Genomic DNA, 19,256 nt, shown 5'->3' on the forward strand with positions numbered 1-19,256 from the left:
TTCCACACATTTTAGCCCCCAGTAAGTTGTGTGGTATCAGTTAGACTGTACGTTCTTCAAGAACTGCCGTAAGCTTTTCATTCCATGGCCTGCCTGATGCAGAGCAAGACCTCAGTAGGTGTTTGCGGAATAAGAAATTCTAACGGCTCCTGAATAGAGAGGTTAAAAATGTCTAAAGGCATCACAGTCCATGTGGGAGAGCAGCTCCATGGTTTCTCTCTATAGACAGCTCCTCGAAAACGGCCACAGTGAGGCTCTGTGAGAAACAGGATTATAGGAGATTTCTATTTTCTTTTTCACCCTTTTCTGCATTTTCTACATTAAACACATGTGACTTTAATAATGTTAAAATATTTCAAAGTGATAAGGAAAAAATTAAGTGTAAAAAATCAAATCATAAAAGGCACAAATCAAAGTTATTGCGTGACTGGGCATGGTGGCTCACATCTGTAATCCCAGCACTTTGGGAGGCCAAAGCAGGCAGATCACTTGAGGTTAGGAGTTCGAGACCAGCCTAGCCAACATGGCAAAACCCCATCTCTAAAAAGGATAGATGGGTGTGATGGTGCAAGCCTGTAATCCCAGCTACTCGAAAGGCTGAGGCAGGAGAATGGCTTGAACCTAGGAGACGGAGGTTGCAGTGAGCCGAGATCGTGCCACTGCACTCCAGTCTGGGTGACAGAGTAAGACCATGTCTCAAAAACAAACAAAAACTGGTTTGAATATGATTATTCTGAACTTGAGCTGGAGTAAGAATCTCTAATATCACTGAAAATAAAGACAAAGAGACTGATGGATTTAATACAAATGTAAAATTTCACATCAAAACAATATAATCCCCAAATCAATTACTTAAGTCCAAACGTGGTAGAGCTCCCTGGCAGAAAAGGCAGAACCACTAGCTCCATACACAGACACAGGAAACTCGGACCAAGAGGAGCAAGGGTCCCATGCCATAGGGCCAATGGGGAGTATCTGGAGACAGTGTCAAAAAAACTCAAGTGGGCCAGGCGTGGTGGCTCAAGCCAGTAATCCCAGCACTTTGGGAGGCCGAAGCGGGTGGATCACTTGAGGTCAGGAGTTTGAGACCAGCCTGACCAACATGGTGGAACCCCATCTCTATTAAAAATACAAAAATTAGCTGAGTGTGGTGGCAGGCACCTGTAATCCCAGCTACTGGGAGGCTAAGGCAGGAGAATCGCTTGAACTTGGGAGGCGGAGGTTGCATTGATCTGAGATTGTGCCACTGCACTCCAGCCTGGGCAACAGAATAAGGCTGTCTCAAAAAACAAAACTAAACACCTCAAAGAGCCTAGAGGAAGGCAAAACAAGGACACTGGATCCCACAGTTACACAAAAACAGCTGAGGTCACTTAAGTGGGAATGTTTCTTCCCCTTGCAGTAGCAGGAGGCTTGGTGTGTCCCATGCAAACAGCCCATTTGCCCTTCAACCCGCCTCCCTGCCAACACGCGGCAGCCCCTCCTGCCACCTGCTCGGTGGCTTGCCTGTAAGCACAGCATCACTGTCCAGCACAGCTTACCTCTTCTGTAGCCTGGTGACACATGTGATATCTGTGCTCAGCCTGTCCACTCATAACACAACATCTCATCTCTATTCCCCGAATCCCAATAATCCTCCCTAAGGGGCATGAGCACTGTCTTTGATGGTTTAAAAGGTTGACATATGAAAGATTTGACTCTTTCTGTGTTGTACCCACTCACAGGGTGGAGAAGAGACCAACAGTGAAATAAGCATTTGGCAAATGTCTGTTCAGCAGAGGAATTTCTCAAAATTCTAACAGTGCTGGAGCAGTCAAAGGAGAAACACCAAGGGCCTAGAGTAGAATGTGGTTTCCAGCTGTCTTGACATCAGGGCTGATGGCCCACGGACACACTTCCAGAGCCACCCCTTCCAGGGTCACCATGGCCCAGTCCTGCTCTAGATGCCATCTGCCCAACAGCCCAGGGGAGAGTGTCCAGCCTCCTAATGTGAGCCTCAGTCTGAACCCCTTTCTATAACAGAGGCCAGACCTCATAATCTCATCAGCAGCTCTGGCCTGCTGCTGCCGTGGCTGCCCTCTCCAGCCACTGGTGTGAACTTCAAATGATATAGGGACTTCCAAATGAAATCCACGTAAAAGGATAGGCCATATCACTTTAAAAGACACTTGAAAGCACTTTCGGTAACGGCAAGATTTGCAATAAGTGTATTACATCATCTCAAGATCCATGCTCACGGTCCACTGTCCACCCCTGCACCCTCAGCCCCTGGCCCCTGGCAGGCCAAGAGCAATCTGCAGAATGAATGAATGAATGAATGAATGAAGTGCATTTCAGAGGCTGCAGCCTCATTTGAGGGGACAACTTGGGGGTAGGTGCAGTTTCAGAGCCCCTCCTCTATCTGCCACCTATCCAAAGTCCCCCATGGCTCAACAATCAAGTGCATGTTTAGACTAATAAGCAAATGAAGTCATCTGCAGCGCTATCCTGTCCCCACCCCTTCAGGACTGTATCATTTTGTACAGGTTTAAATTCCCTATCAGGGATGACACCAAGCACAAAATATGGGGGGGGGGAGGGTGGGATGCAAAAACTCAGTAATCTAATATTTTAATGCAGTCTTTCAAAAAATCGAAATTAATGCAAAAAATCCATAATAAAATATTCAAATCTAATTTAATTTTATTTATTTTGAGATGGAGTCTCGCTCTGTCGTCATCCAGGCTGGAGTGCAACGGGGTGATCTCAGCTCACTGCAACCTCCACCTCCTGGGTTCAAGCGACTCTCCTGCCTCAGCCTCCTGAGTAGCTGGGATCACAGGCGTCCACCACCACGCCCGGGTAATTTTTGTATTTTTAGTAGAGACAGGGTTTCACCATGTTGGCCAGGCTGGTTTTGAACTCCTGACTTCAGGTGATCCGCCTGCCTTGGCCTCCTAAAGTGCTGGGATTACAGGCGTGAGCCACCGCACCCGGCCTGGAATATTCAAATTTTAAATAAAGACAGGACCAGTAACAATGTACCCTGTGGAGCCATTTTAAGAGTCTGATGTGAAAGGAAAAAAATAGGACTGAATTTTTTCATTACTCTTGACCTTTTTTAGAGACTGCATTAAAATATTATTTATCTTGATTGCTGCGATTTTGGCAGCCTCTAAACTCCTGTGCCCGTGACAAATGCCTCACTGGCCTCATCCTAGCCGCGGCCCGACCCTGCTAACGGCATTTCCAGAAGATGGGCAGAGGACAAGCCAAACACCAGGAGGGACCATGCGGCCTGGGAAACAGTTCGGCAAGGAGGCCGGGCCCCGTCCCACCACGGAGGGCGGAGGACTCGGCCTGCACCAGACCCAAACGAGGGGCAGTCCGGCCTCTGCTGGCAGAAGCAGCGCTTCCAAGTATTTTCATATGGTGGCTTTGCAGAGCTGCACGGTCCAGAAGAGGGTTTCAGGCTGCAAAGCGGGAAAGTCTCGAGGGCGCTCTGCGCTCCAAGCCAGACGCCCACAATCTCTTCTACGTCATGCAATATTCAAGTACGCGGCCTCCTTCCCGCGCTTTCGCGCCCACAGGCTGGGCCAATCACAGTGCCGCGCTTTTCATACTGACCAACAGGCGGTGGGCGGGCCGCCGGGGACCGTTACCCGGCAGGCGCCGCGGCTGCGCTGGTGACGCCACTGGCTCGGAGGCGGCTGCAGAGAGCGGGGCACCGGCCCTTGGAGAGGGCAGCGGCGGTAGCTATCTAGCGGCTCCGAGGTGCGACGGACAGAGACGCGGGGCGGCAGGTCGGGCGGCGAGGCCAGCGAGGCCATGGGCTTGAGCGGTTGGGGATGGCGAACCCCGCGTGTGGCCGGTCCCGGCGGCGAGGCCCGTCCCGCTGAGGCACGCGGGGACTCCGAACGGCGGTGTAGGCGAGGCCAGCTAGGCGGGCTGGGGACTGGCGCGTTCCTCGGGCGGCACTGGAGTGCCGGCACCGCAAAAGTCGGTCTCGAAGGAAGTCGCGGGGGGTCGGTCACTCAAACGCGGTTATGTCCCTGGGGAAAGCTAGAAATTCGCGCGTATGCTTATTCTTGCCGCGGAGACTGGTGGAGCCTCTGCTGCGTGGCGGGGACTCTAGCGACAGGGGGACGCGAGGTGCATTCTGTACTCAGGCGTGTGTGCCCTTGAGGACGCGTCGGACGCCCTGGAGGAGGCACCAGCTCCTGACCTAGCGTGAGGGGCCAGGACCATTTCCTTAAGAAGCGCGTATTTAAGATGGGATCTGAAGTTGAGCGTGAATTAAAGGTGGGGTGGGGAGTGGGCAGGCGAGAGAACGAACAGGACCTGACTTTTTGTATTTTTAGTAGAGACTTTTTGTATTTTTAGGGGTTTGGTCTCGATCTCCTGACCTCGTGATCCACCCGCCTCGGCCTCCCAAAGTGCTGGGATTACAGGCGTGAGCCACCGCGCCCGGCCAGGGCCTGACTTTTTAAGGAAAAGGAAAGGAGGGTGTATCTGGAAGACACAAAGTGCCCAGGTTAACACAGAGGACCATTGTTGGGTTTTACAGGGCTTATTCAGATTTTAATCTGTCTGAAAACAGTGACAGTCCGTTGCTGAGTTTTAAGCAGGAGCGTAACTGATTCGATAAGCATTTTAGAAAGATGATTCTGGCCAGATGTGAGATGATTGCCTGCATAGTTGTGAGAGTCAGGAGTTAAAATTGACAAGACCTCAGGGATAAGGGAGGTAGGTGTCAAGGGCGAGTCCTGTGATTTCTGGCTGAGTTCTGGCGATACCATTCCCTGGAGTTTGGTGCACTGGAGGAAATAGTTTGGTAAGTGAGAACTAAAAGAAAATAATAAAAATGGGCATGTACCTAGGAGTAGAGTTGCTGGATCATGTGGTTATCTTGTGTTTAACTTTCTGAGGAACTGCCATACTTCTCCAGAGTGGCTGCCCCGTGTTACATTCCCACCAGCAATGGATGAGGGTTCTGATTTCTCCATGACCTGCTCAACACTGTTACTGTTAACTGTTACTGTCATCCTAGTGGGTGTGAAGTGATATCTTTTGGTTTTGATTTGCATTTCCCCCATGACTCTTGATAAATTGAGCATATTTTCATGTGTTTATTGGCTATTTTTATATCCTCTTTGTCAAGTCATTTGCTCATTCTTAATATTGGGTTGTTTGCCTTTTTATTGTTCAGTTGTAAGAGTTTTTTCTATATTCTAGATAATAGACCTCTAGGGCATACATGATCTACAAGTACTTTCGTTATACTACAATTTTCTCTTTGGCAAACGTTTTTAACTTTGGGTGTCTTCATATTTAAGAATGAAGCTTGCAACACACTGCAGATTTCAGTAAATGCAGATTTGAGTGTAGAATCAGATGTGAATGAGAATCCAGCTTGAAATAGTGTTGCTTTTCTCACCAATTTTTTGAAAATGTGTTTTTAATTTAAAACTTTACTTAAGTAATGAATGTACTTTCTAAGAATAAATTAATAAATATTTGAAAATGTTGCTTTAATTTGTAATATGGTAAGTATTGATGGATATTACCCAAATAAAAAAAATACTCCTTGGGACTCTCAATTTTTTTTTTTTTTTTGAGACAGAGTTTCACTCTTGTTACCCAGGCTGGAGTGCAATGACGTGATCTTGGCTCACTGCAACCTCTGCCTCCCGGATTCAAGTGATTCTCCTGGCTCAGCCTCCTGAGTAGCTGGGATTACAGGCACCCACTACTACACCCAGCTAATTTTTTGTATTTTTAGTAGAGACAGGGTTTCACCATGTTGGCCAGACTGGTCTCAAACTCCTGACCTCAAGTAATCCACCCACCTCAGCCTCCCAAAGTGTTGGGATTACAGGCGTGAGCCACCGTGCCCAGCCAGGGTTCTCAATACTTTTTAAGAATATGAAGAGCTGGCTGGGTGCAGTGGTTCATGCCTATAATCCCAACACTTTGGAAGACTGAGGTAGGTGGATCCCATGAGCGAGGAGACCATCCTAGGCAGCATGGTGAAGCCCTGTCTCTACAAAAAAGTTATCCAGGCATGGTGGTGCATGCCTGTAGTTCAGCCACTCGGGAGGCTGAGGTGGAAGGATCACCTGAACCCCCCAGGGAGGTTGAGACTGCCGTGAGCTGTGTTGCTGCCATAGCACTCCAGCCTCCAGCCTGGGCAACAGAGTGAGACCCTGATCTAGATATATATATATATATACAATATTTTGAACAATCAGATGTATCAAATATATATGTGTTTGAATTATCTTGGCCCACTGCAACCTCCATCTCCTGGGTTCAAGTGATCCTCCCACTTCAGCTTCCCAAGTAGCTGGGAACACAGGCTTGCACCACCATGCCCAACTAATTTCTTATATTTTTGTTAGAGACAGGTTTCACCATGTTGCCTAGGCTGGTCTGGAACTCCTGAGCTCAAGCAATCTGCCTGCCTCGGCCTCCTATAGTGCTGGGATTACAAGTGTGAGCCACTGCACCTGGCCAGACTAGTTCATTTTCATACATAATAACTCTAGTTATCATCTAAGAAGAAGGAATGACTCATCTTGGAGCCATTCCTTATTTCTCCTTTTACATTGGGATGCTCTATGCCCTTTCCTGCTTCTTAGCCTGGCTAGCCCCTACTTGACCATCATTTACTTTTTTGATAAGTTTTTCCTTACCTTTATTTATTTATTTATTTATTTGTTTGAGACAGAGTCTCGCTTAGTCGCCCAGGCTGGAGTGCAGTGGCGCGATCTCGGCTCACTGCAAGCTCCGCCTCCCGGGTTCACGCCATTCACGCCTCAGTCCCGAGTAGCTGGGACTAGCCGCCTCGCCCGGCTAATTTTTTGCATTTTTAGTAGAGACGGGGTTTCACCGTGTTAGCCAGGATGGTCTTGATCTCCTGACCTCGTGATCCGCCCGCCTCGGCCTCCCAAAGTGCTGGGATTACAGGCGTGAGCCACCGCGCCCGGCCCTTACCTTTATTAATGCAACCATGCTATACAATTATTGTCTATGTAACTGTCTTATTTAACCCCTAATTGTCTTATTTAACTTTGTGAATCCCAAAGTAGGTACAGGTTATATTTTTCTTGGTCAGAATTTTAGTTTTTAATTTCTTTTTATCCTTTTTTCTAGCAAGGATTTGAACATAAAATTAATTGCTTTTTAAAAACAACTAGCAGTTTGAAAAACTCCAAATACATTTTTGAGCATGTTACATTTTATCCTTTCAGTCAAAATCAATACTAAAGGAGTCCTACCCCCAATGGCTAGCTCTTACTCATCATTCAGATCTGAGGTTAAGTAACTCTCTGAAAAGCCTTCACTAATCCTTAGACTAGGTTAAGTCTTGAATATTTCCCATAGCACCTTGTGTTTCTCAAAATATCCAGACTGTAGGAATTTCTTAGGGCAGGGGTTCCCAACCCCCAGCCTGAGCTCTGCCTCCTGTCAGATCAGCAGCAGCATTAGATTCTCATAGGAACTCAAACCCTGTTGTGAACTGTGCATGTGAGGGATCTAGGTTGCGTGCTACCTATGAGAATCTAACTAATGCCTGATGATCTGAGGTAGAACAGTTTCAGCTCAAAGCCACTACCCTACCTCCAATCCTCCGGTCCGTGGAAAAATTATCTTACACAAAACTGGTGTCTGGTACCAAAAAGGTTGTAGACTGTTGTCCTCAAGTATTGTTTCTGAGCCCCAAATTAGGCTGTTGAATCTATATTTTTAATGAGCGCCCCAAGTGATTCTTATATCAGGTAAGTTTGGGAAAACGTACTCTAAATTTATAGAAGATTTATGTGCATGCATCCCCCTCTTGGAAATTGTATGCCTGTTGTGCTTCATAGAGCCAGTGACTGATCACCTCTTTGTCCTCAACACTTAACATGTAACTTAGAAAACACAGGCTCAGTAATTATTGAATAATGTATTGAAGAATGTTTCTCCAAATAAAGGTATTCATCCCTGAAACTGGAAGTGTAATTGCTTGGTAATAGGGTAGACATTATCTAACATCATTAGAAATTGCCCAGTTTCCAAATGGTTTTAACAATTTGTATTCCCTCAAGCAATGTTTAAGAATTCTAGTTTGTCCACATCCTCACCAATATCTGGTGTTAGCACTCTTTTTAAAAGCCATTTTGGCCAGGTGCAGTGGCTCATGCCTGTAATCCCAGCACTTTGGGAGGCCAAGGCGGGTAGATCGCTTGAGCTCAGGAGTTCAGGACCCAAGTGGATCACTTGAGGTCAGGAGTTTAAGACCAACCTGGCCAACATGGTGAAACCCCATCTGCACTAAAAATACAAAAATTAGCTGTGTGTGGTGGTGCGCGCCTGTAGTCCTAGCTACAAAGGAGGCTGAGGCAGGAGAATCACTTTGACCTGGGAGGTAGGGGTTGCAGTGAGCCAAGATCACACCACTGCACTCCAGCCTGAGCGACAGAGCGAGACACACACACACACACACACACTCTCTCTCTCTGGGTGACAGAGAGACACACACACGCACACAAATTTTAAGCCATTCTAATGAATGCAAAGTGGTACTGTGGTTGTTTAAATTTGCATTTCCCTGATGACTAATGATGTTGAGCATGTTTTCATACCTATAAGCAATTTAAAAAATCTGTTTGTACACGTTATTTATGTAATCTGAATAAGCATCTTCTTTTGGATATATGGATTGTGAATACTTTATTCCAGTCTTTGGCTTGTGTTTCCATTTTTTAAGTAATGTCTTTTGATGAGGAGAAGTTTCTTAATTTTGCAGAATCCCAATCAACAACTTTTAAATTAACACCTTTTGTGTTCTAAGAAATCTTTGCCTATTCCAAAGTCATGAATATATTCTGTTGTGTTTTGAGAAGCATTATAAATTTGGTTTTCACATTTAAAAATATGATTAATCTCCCTTTTATTGTTGTGTGTGATGTGGTGTGGGTCCAGGCATTTTTTCCCCTCCAGGTAAAAATCTAGATTGTAGAAATCTACTTGTGCCAGTACCATTTATTGAATATGCCTTAGACTTTTTTTTCTTTTTTCTTTTTTTTGAGACAGAGTCTTGCTTTGTCACCGAGGCTGGGGTGCAGTGGAGCAATCTGGGCTGACTGCAACTTCTGGGGTTCTCCTGCCTCAGCCTCCCAAGTAGCTGGGACTGCAAGCGTGTGCCACCATGCCCAGCTAATTTTTGTATTTTTAGTAGAGACAGGGTTTCACCATATTGGCTAGGCTGGTCTCAAACTCCTGACCTCAGGCGATGCACCCTCCTCAGCCTCCCAAAGTGCTGGGATTATAGGCGTACGCCACCATGCCTGACGAATACCACATTTTCTTTATCCAGTCTACCACTGATGGGCACTGGGTTGATTCTGTCTTTGCTATTGTGAATAGCACAGTGATGAATGTACAAGTGCATGTGTCTTTTTGGTAGAATGATTTATTTTCCTGTTAGTATATACCTAGTAATGGGATTGCTGGGTCGAATGGTAGCTCTGTTTTAAGTTGAGAAATCTCCAGACTGTTTTCCACAGTAGCTGGACTAATTTACATTCCCACCAACAGTTCCCTTTTCTCCACAGCCTTGCCAGCATCTGTTGTTTTTTGACTTTTTCATAATAGCCATTCTGGCTGGTGTGAGATGGTATTACATTGTGGTTTTGATTTGCATTTCTCTGATTAGTGATGCTGAGCATTTTTAAATATTTGTTAGCTGCTCATATGTTTTCTCTTGAGATGTGTCTGTTTATGTCCTTTGACCATTTTTTAATAAAGTTGTTTTTCACTTACTGATTTGTTTAAATTCCCTATAGATTCTGGATATTAGGCCAGAATCTATAGATAGCAGATGCATAATTTGCAAATATCTTCCCCCATTTTGCAGGTTGTCTGTTTACTCTGTTAATAGTTTCTTTTGCTATGCATAAGCTCTTTAGTTTAATTAGGTCCCACTTGTCTTTTTTTTTTTTTTCCTGCAATTGCTTTTGGGGACTTACACATTCTTTGCCAAGGCAAACCCACAGCCAACATTATACTGAACGGGCAGAAGCTCGAACTATTCCTCCTGAGAACTGGAACAAGACAAGGATGCTCACTTTCACCACTCTTCTTCATTGTAGTCCTCGCCAGAGCAATTGAGCAAGAGAAAGAAATAAAAGGCATCCAAATAGGAAGAGAGGAAGTCAAACTGTCTCTGTTTGCAGACTGTATGATTCTGTACCTAGAAAACCCCATAGTCTCTGCCTAAAAGCTCCTAGATCTGATAAACAACTTCAGCAAAGTTTCAGGATATATCAATGTACAAAAACCAGTAGCATTTATATACACCAACAATGACAAGGCTGAGAGTGGAATCAAGAACTCAATCCACTTACAGTAGTCACAAAGAAAATGAAATGCCTATGAATACAGCTTACCAGGGAGGTGAAGGATCTCTACAAGGAGTACTGTAAAGCACTGCTGAAAGAAATCAGACAACACAAATAAATGAAATCCATGCTCATGGATAAAAAGAATAGATATTGTAAAAATGGCCATACTCCCCAAATCAATCTACAGATTTAACACTATTCCTATGAAACTACCAATATTATTTTCACACAATTAGAAAAAAACTATTCTAAATTCATATGGAACCAAGAAAGAGCCTGAAGAGCCAAAGCAATGGGAGAAGGACTCCCTTATTCAAATAAATGGTGCTGGAATAACTGTCTAGTCATATGCAGAAGATTGGAGATAGACATCTACCTTTCACCATATACCAAAATTAACTGAAAATGAATCAAAGATTTAAATGTAAGACCTCAAGGCCAGGTGCAGTGGCTCAAGCCTGTAACCCTAGCACTTTGGGAGGCCATGGCGGGAGGACTGCTTGGGCCCAGGAGTTTGAGACCAGCCTGGACAACATAGGGAGACCCTGCCTCTACAGAGAATTTTAAAATTAGCCAGGCATGGTATTGTGCACCTGTAGTCCCAGCTACTCAAGGGGGTGTGTGGGGGAGTGCTAAGGTGGGAGGATCACTTGAGCCTGGGAGGTCAAGGCTGCAGTGAGCTCTGATGGCACCACTGCACTCCAGCCTGGGTGACAGAGCAAGACCCTGTCTCAAAAAAATTAAAAACAACAACAACAACAAAAGTAAGACCATAAACTATAAAAATCTTAGAAGACAACCTAGGAAATACTCTTCTTGACATCAGCCTTATTTATTTCTTCTTGTATTCATTTTGGAAGGTGGTTTTCAAGGAAGTATGTCCATCTGAGTTGTAGAATTTGGCAGATAAAGTTGTTTATTATATCCTCTGTCATTTTAATGGCTGTAGATCCCATAGTAATGTTCCTTTATTATTCATGACATTGGTATTTTGTGTTGTCTCTTTTTCTTAGGTAAGTCTAAGAAAGGCATAAGAAGGGTTATAAATTTTGTCAGTCTTTTTAAAGAAACAGTTTCTGGTTTTATTAACTTTTATCTATTCATCTATTTTGTTTACTTCTCCTCTTTTATTGTTTCCATCCTACTTTCTTTGGGCTTAATATTCCTGCTTTTTCTAGTTTCTTAACATAGAACCTGTGTGAGAAAACTATTATATGACACAGTGTAGGACTGTGATTTCTGAGAGAAAGGAAACACCCAGCGTGAGTCCTATGATTATAGCCTGGCTTCCTGCCTGGAAGCACATTGCATACCATGGAAAAAGAACAAGGACTTCAAGCACAGCAGAAGTCTCCCTGAGTTGAGCTAGAGATTGGAGTTCAGAAAGGTTAAAGCAGTTAGAAATTGCAGGACAGTGTTCCTGAGAGAAGGGAGATATATAGAAGAAAAGCTCCAGAAATCTGCAGGGGGACTCCCTCCTTAAGACTTGTCAAACACTAATATGTGTATTTGTAGTTACAAACTGCTGATGAAGCTATCACATGCTTTGACCTTAATGTATATTTCTTCTACCCAGAGCATTCTGCTCAGAAGTTGCCCACCTGGCAAGGAGTTTTGAAAATGGGTGGGGGTAGATACAGGGAGTTTAGTAAGTCCCACTGTCACTGCCACAATATCTACTTTTTAAGATTTCTCAATTTTATAAGATTATCTTTTTCATAAATTCTCTAAAACTGCGTATTTTCATTTATAAGTAGATAAATGTATCATTTTAATAGTTTGTCTTTAAATCAAGAGATTTCACTTGTGTCATGTAAGAACTTCATTTAAATTTTTAATAATAAGGATAATGACAGGCTAAGTAATGCAGGCCTCTTACTCACTGAAGGCAATTTAAACACCTAGGGGAAAAAAAAAATTGAGATGGAGTCTTGCTCTGTTGCTCAGGATGGAGTGCAGTGGTGCAATCTTGGCTCACTGCAACCTCTACCTCCCAGGTTCAAGTGATTCTCCTGCCTCAGCCTCCCTAGAAGCTGAGATTACAGGCACCTGCCACCACACCTGGCTAATTTTTTATATTTTTAGTAGAGACATTTCACCATGTTGACCAAGCTGGTCTCAAACTCCTAACTTCAAGTGATCCGCCACCTTGGCCTCTCAAAGTGCTGGGATTACAGGCCTGAGCCACTGTGCCCAGTCCCGGAAAAATATTTTTTAAAATCTTCTCAAAAGCATCTGAGAACTCGTCAGATAAGAAGTTACCAGGTCACAATTTGCGAAAGAATGGGAACCTTAAGAAGTAAGCCTAGCATTACAAACAACTTTTGCCCTGAAAATATTTGTGAATTTAAAAGAAATGAGAGGATAGGCTGTGCTTTTGACAGCCTTAGGGCAGTAAGAGGACAAGAGTCAGAGTCTTCAGGTGATCAGAGGTGAGACCCAAGGAATAGATTATTTGGCTTGGGATCCAATGTGCTTAGGATCCTAGAGGGCTGTGCCTTACAATTAAAGTAAACCAGCCCTTCCTCAGACTATACTTTTCTGTGCAGCCTAGAATATCTCAAATTTCAGTTAAAGAGATTCCAGATTACTAATTCCCTATGGCACCTAGAAGTAGCAAACAAGTTCTCTTTGAGGGACAATAACACCATTTTAGGGTTCAAATTATTTATATATACAACTTACCAAATATAGTTCTAGAACATAATTAAAACATCACCAGACATCCAAAATGACAAGACATAATGAGCCAGAAAACAATAATAGACAATACAAACAGATCCACAGAGATTCCAGTTACTGGAGTTACTAAATACAGACTGTAAAATGACTATTTACTGTCTTTCAGAAGAGAACAGCTAATGTTAAAAGTTTTACTACAAATCATGCATTAAAAATGGCATTACAGGGCCGAGTGCAGTGGCTCAGGCCTGTAATCCTAGCACTTTGGGAGGTTGAGGCGGGTAGATCACTGGAGTCGAGGAGTTCAAGACCAGCCAGAGATGGCAAAACCCCATCTCTACAAAAAACACAAAGATTAGCTGGGCATGGTGGCTTGCACCTAGCTACTAGGGAAACTGAGGTGAGAGGATCACTTGAGCCTGGGAGGTCAAGACTGCAGTGAGCCATGGTCGCCCCACTGCACTCCAGCCTGGGTGACAGAGCAAGGCCCTGTCCCCTCACCCTCTCCCCGCCAAAAAAGCATAACAGAAAAAAAAAAAAAAAAAAAAACTAGGTAAAAATTCTAGAACTAAAAAATTTCAAGTCAATTAGGAACTCAATGAATGGGTTTCACATCAAAATTAGAACTATAGAAAGAATTTGTGAAATAGAAGGTTAAACTATCCAGACTGAAGCATGGAGAGACAAAAGGATGGAAAAAATACAGAAGCAAGGCAAGAGATGTGACAGATACAGTGAAAAGGTCTAAATAAGTTCAACTGGAGTCTTATAAAGGAAACTACTTCTAGAAATCCCCAGTATTTTATAAACATTTTCCATATTATAAATAAAAATCTACCTCTCTTGTTTTTATAAGCTGCATGATAGGTATTCCATTATATTAAAACGCTATACTTTTTGATGCAATCTCCTTGGCTGTTTTAAAATTTGTTACTAAAAAATAATTCTTCAGTGAACATAATTGTGCGTATCATCAAACATATATGTCAGCTTTTTTCCATAGGAATAGTCCTAGAAAAATCATTTCTAGGTCAAGGAATATGTACCCAACATTGCCAAATCATCTTTCAGAAGGTTGGAAGAATTTCAGTTCTCATTATATATGAATGTCCATTTCATGACCCTTAATAATACAGTGTATGATCAGTCTCTACCAATTTGATAATCAAGAATCCATCCATTTTAATTTGCATTTTTGACAGTAACTAGTTTATATCTTTTTAATATAGTTGACTCAAGTCTTATGAATTGTCCAAACATAACTTTCATATACTTTTCTTTTGGTATATTACTAGTTTGCAGGAGTACTTTATGCATTAGGTCTATTACCTCTTTGTTTGAAATAATTTTCCTGAGTTTATCATTTTGTTTAATCTTTTTCTTGGTTCTAATTATTTTTTAAAATTTTTTCTTGACCCCCCGACTATCTCCTTCCTTTGTTTCCTTTTACAGCAAGAAATTTGAATGAAATGTGTATACTTAATGTCTCTAGTTCTTTCTTTTACTTGTGAGTCTACTCAAGAAAGGCATCTTTCAATATTCCATATCTGCATCTACTGGTCTTTCTCCTACCACACATATTGCTCCTTCTCACTCTCCTTTGTTGGCTCCTCTTTATCTCTTCAACCTTTTTCAACTTTGGAATGCCTAAGCACCTAATTCTTGAGTCTCTACTCTGCCTGTTTCTATATTCAAGCAGTAGGTAATTACATTCAAGTTCATAGATTTAAATCTCTATTCTGATGATTCCCGAATTTGTATCACTAACTAGGTCAGTGCTATTCAGCAGAAATGCAATACAAGCAATATATGTGATTTGAAATTTTCTAGTAGCCACACACAGTGGCTCATGCCTGTAATCCCAGCTACTCAGGAGGCTGGCTGGGGTGGGAGGATTACTTTAACCCAGGAGTTCGGGGCTGCAGTGAGCTGTGATTGTGCGACTGCACTCCAGCCTGGGTAAAAGAGCAAACCCCTTCTCTTTAAACAAAACAAAAAAACCTTTTGACTGAAGAATAAATCAAAAATGGCAAACCTTCATGATAATACTCCAGCCCCTTTATTATTTTTTAAAAAGGCAGAAAGAGGTGAAGTTATTTTTAATGTTTTATTTAACCCAGTATATAAAAAATATTTCAACATGTAATCAAATAAAATGTTAATGAGATATTATATGTTTTTCATATGAAGTTTCTGAAATCTGGTGTGTGTTTTACACTACAAAACATCTCAATTCAGATTAACCAGATTTCAAGTGTTTAATAGCCACGTGTGGCTGCTGCTCAATGCAGCTGTAGGTAATTTTGCTGATCTCCAGACCTTTATATCTCCATTTGAATGTCAAATAGATACCTGTTTCTCTTACAATGTGCATTCATTTTAACAAAGACAAATCCTCTTGGTTTGAACCTCAGTAGATCCAGTATCTAATCACTTTTTATCTCCTCTATTGCAGTCACTGTGGTCCCAGCTATCACATCCTGACTGGCTAGGTATCTGCATGGTTCTTTTCTTCTCTTTCAGTTTATTTTCCAAGTCTCACCTTATCAGAGAAGTATTCCTTCATTACTGGCCAGCTCCAGATCCATTATGCCTATGCACAGTAAATCAATCACTGTAACATGAATTTTGCAAAAGAGAAAAATTTTTTTGCAAGGGCATTGAGCAAGGAGGAGGGAGGGAGAAGAGCTCTCGAATCTGCCTCCCTGAAGAAGATAAGGCTTAGGGATATTTATGGGTTAGGGAAGTAGAGTGGTCTAAGGCATGAGGAAAGGTAATTGGCATGGAGTAAAAAGGAAGTAACAGGTTTATTCTGCACAAACCTAGCCAGAGTTCATGGCATTTCATAGGATGCTTAGGAGGATCTGAGGGTGGCATTTTTGACCCTCCAGCATCAAAAGGCCACCTCTCAGGTATTTGCACTGGCCCAGTTGAAGGATCCGTTGTCTCGACCAGTTTGAATTGGACAGAAGCTGGCCCAAGTTTCTGAAAAACCGAGCAACCGTTACTGTGGTGACCTTTGAACATTATCTATAAAGTAGCCAGGGAAGGTTAAGTTTGAATGTCACAGCCTTCAGCTTCTGCAGCCTTCAGCTTCATAAGAAAAGAAAAAAAATGACAAGACGAAAGCTACCAAAGGCAAACAGGGCAGGCAGACCTGATCAAATTAACCCCTCAGTTTCACCTGGACTACCTTATTTAACATATAAACCTCTCCTCCTCACATACAAATACATATCCACAAAAATCAGTATTCCTTTATCTGTTCGATGCTTTATTTCTTGTGTTAATTTTTGAGGAATTACTGTTTCTTTTTTTTTTTCCTTAATACTGGGTTTCCAGTTGCCCAGACAGGAGTGCAGTGGCATGATCATAGCTCACGCTGGACCTCAACCTGCCAGGCTCAAGCAATCCTCTCACCCCAACCTCCTAAGTAGCTGGGACTACAGGGGCACGCCACCATGCCTGGCTAATTTTTGCATTTTTTGTAGAGTCAGGGTTTTGCCATGTTACCCAGGCTGGTCTCAAACTTCCTGGCCTCAAGTAATCTCCCCACCTTAGCCTCCAAAAGTGCTGGTGTTACAGGCATGAGCCACCGTGCCCAGCCACCATTTCTCTTTGCTCTGTGGTTTGATAGGAATTGATATAAGATGTATCTTTGATGGCCTTTTCATTTTTTTTCATGTTGATACTCTGTTCACCTGCTTCTGAGTCTTTTTTAAAATAAAAATTTCCTAGAAAATTGCCTATTTTTGTTAAATTTTAAAATTATCCTTCAGTGGCGTACATGGCATTCTCAATTTTTAAAAGTACCTCTTTATTGCTTGCTAAAATGCTCCTTTTCTCAATGCTCATTTTTGTTTCAGTCTTCTCTTAACAAGATTTGTCTTGTCTTTTATCTACTTTTTTTTTTTTTGGAGTCTCACGTTGTCACCCAGGCTGGAGTGCAGTAGTGCAATCTTAGCTCACTGCAACCTCCATCTGCCGGGTTCAAGTAATTCTCGTGCCTCAGCCTCCCACATAATTGGGACTACAGGCACACGCCACCACACCCAGCTAATTATTTGTATTTTTAGTGGAGACAAGGTCTCATTCACCACATTGCCCAGCCTAGTCTCAAACTCCTGAGCTCATGCAATCCACCCACCTCAGCCTCCCAGAGTGCTGGGATTACAGGTGTGAGACACTGCGGCCAGCTGTTATTTACCTACTTTTATTAGTCTTTTAAAAGAATAGCTATCGATTTTAGTTACCATTTTTACTGTTTTTAAAGTGATCACTTCTGTTTTTGTCTTAACTAATTATATTTTCAACTTTTTTGGCTTATTTTTAATCTTTTCTAGATTCTTGAGAGTTGAGTGTTCATTTATTTCTAGCTTTATGTAATAATAAGCATCTAAAGTTGTGACTTCTTTTGGATATAACTTTGACCATGTCCTGTAGATTTTGGTAGTCTGTGTTCTTATTGTCATTAATTTATTTTAATTATCAAAGTCCACACAGCTTACTAAGTGACAAAGTCAGGATACAAGGCTGTCTCCATGACATGAGATCTGCTTTTTAATATCTTCTCCTTATAGAACAGAGAGAGTACATTTAGATGATTTCTTTCAGGATCAGTGATTGAAATAATTCAGAGTTAAAACACAATGAATTCCTTTTTTTTTTTAAAAAAAACTCATCAGGAACCTTCATAACACTTGATTACCAGAATTCTGCTGTAGACAACTCAGCTTTTAGGGGTATGGACAGTGACGATAAGTAGGGGACAGAGGCTCAAAATGATTTTGTGAGTTGGCTGACTTCCTTCTGCTTGTTGCCTCTGGGATCATTCATGTGTCCATTGGGGTGTTCTACCAGTAATTAGCTTGGGCTGCTTCATGTGGCAGCTGGGTTCAGAGTCATTTTCGCATGTACCCCCAAAATATATACATCTAATATGTATCAATAAAAAATCATCATTATTACCTTTTTAAAACAGTTTTGTTGAGTTATATTTTACTCATTTCAGTGATTTTTAATAGCCTTATCAAGTGTTGCAACCATCCCATCATAAACCCATCTTAGAACATTTTTATCCCCCATGCCCATTTATAGCTAATCTCTCTTCCCGTCTAGCTGCCTATCCCAGGCAGCTACTAGTATACTTTCTCTATACACATTTGCTTTCTGTGGATGTTTTACTTGAATGGAATCACACAATAGGTGATCTCTTTTATCTAGTTTCTTTCATGCAGCATGTTTTTGATATTAACCCATAAGGTAACATCTATCAATAGTTTATTTCTTTCTGTTGCTGAAAGATTTTCCATTGTATGGATTTGCCACGTCATTGGTTTTTAGTAAGTGTACCAATTATCTTGGAAACTTTTTATCTAGGTTTGACATAAATGGGGTGATGTTTTGGTTTTAAGACTCTATTTTTTATATTTAAACTTCTTTTAGTGACCTAACACATTGGTTTTTTTAAAAATGTTCCTTGGAAATTTTAAAAGAACATATCTTTTCTGTCCTTCATGTAGTTGTCAATTTATGCTTTTTAAATATAATAATAGTTCAATATTTATACCTTTTCTAGATTATATATCTTTGAGTGATGCAGGCCACTGCAGTGGTGGAGACAGCATCTGGTAAAGGCTACCACAGTAATGGAGGCAACCTCCAAAAAGGTAAGAGTCTAGGCCACTTACCCTTATTCTTGGTGGGGAAGGGTGTTAAATGTGTTGTGCCAGACAGTTTGCCCTTCAGGTTGCTGCTTTTTAACTCTTCCTCCCTCTAAGGTGGTAAGACCTCAGTATGTTTTTAACTTGCCAAATTGACTCAGGTGATTTTTGGTGGATCAGGGCAGTCTAGGCAGGACCTATCTTTAGGAAAGGGAAAGTGAGCAGGAAGAAAGGATTTCTGTCCAGCCAGCCTTTCAGGAACTGCTGACAGGTATAGTTGCCTTCAGGGTGATAAGCAGAAAGTGCGCAGGTTGACTTCTACTGCCCAAGTTGTGTATGTTTTCTTCTTCCCATAAATCTGAAATGTATTTTTCTTGGGTCACGGGAGAAAGAAAATAAGAAACGGCAAGAGTCTAAAAAGCAAGATGACTAAACTTTATGTGCTTATGACTATATGTAGCTTAAACTATTAAGATATATATATTCTAGATTAAAACAAAAACTCTATGTTGTTCATGAGACATATTTAAAACAAAAGAAA

The 19,256-nt window shown here is 42.1% G+C and overlaps 1 protein-coding gene across 3 annotated transcripts in view; it reads left to right on the plus strand.

Annotated features, from left to right (window-relative positions):
• The first annotated feature begins 3,287 nt into the window (after positions 1 to 3,287).
• The window catches only part of RBM44 (RNA binding motif protein 44), a 44,458-nt gene continuing 28,489 nt past the window's right edge, over positions 3,288 to 19,256 (plus strand). For 2 of the 3 annotated variants that reach the window (XM_021924192.2, XM_021924193.2), the window contains exons 1-2: positions 3,288 to 3,753; positions 18,631 to 18,721. In XM_021924192.2, the coding sequence (XP_021779884.1) occupies positions 18,649 to 18,721 (73 nt within the window). In that variant the 5' untranslated portion in view covers positions 3,288 to 3,753; positions 18,631 to 18,648. Of the gene's footprint in view, positions 3,783 to 18,630; positions 18,722 to 19,256 lie in introns of all 3 variants that reach the window. The other variant, XM_031651636.1, reaches the window with a different exon arrangement.

The sequence above is a fragment of the Papio anubis genome, chromosome 10 (genome assembly GCF_008728515.1).
Source record: "Papio anubis isolate 15944 chromosome 10, Panubis1.0, whole genome shotgun sequence".
NCBI classification, from domain to species: Eukaryota; Metazoa; Chordata; class Mammalia; order Primates; family Cercopithecidae; genus Papio; species Papio anubis.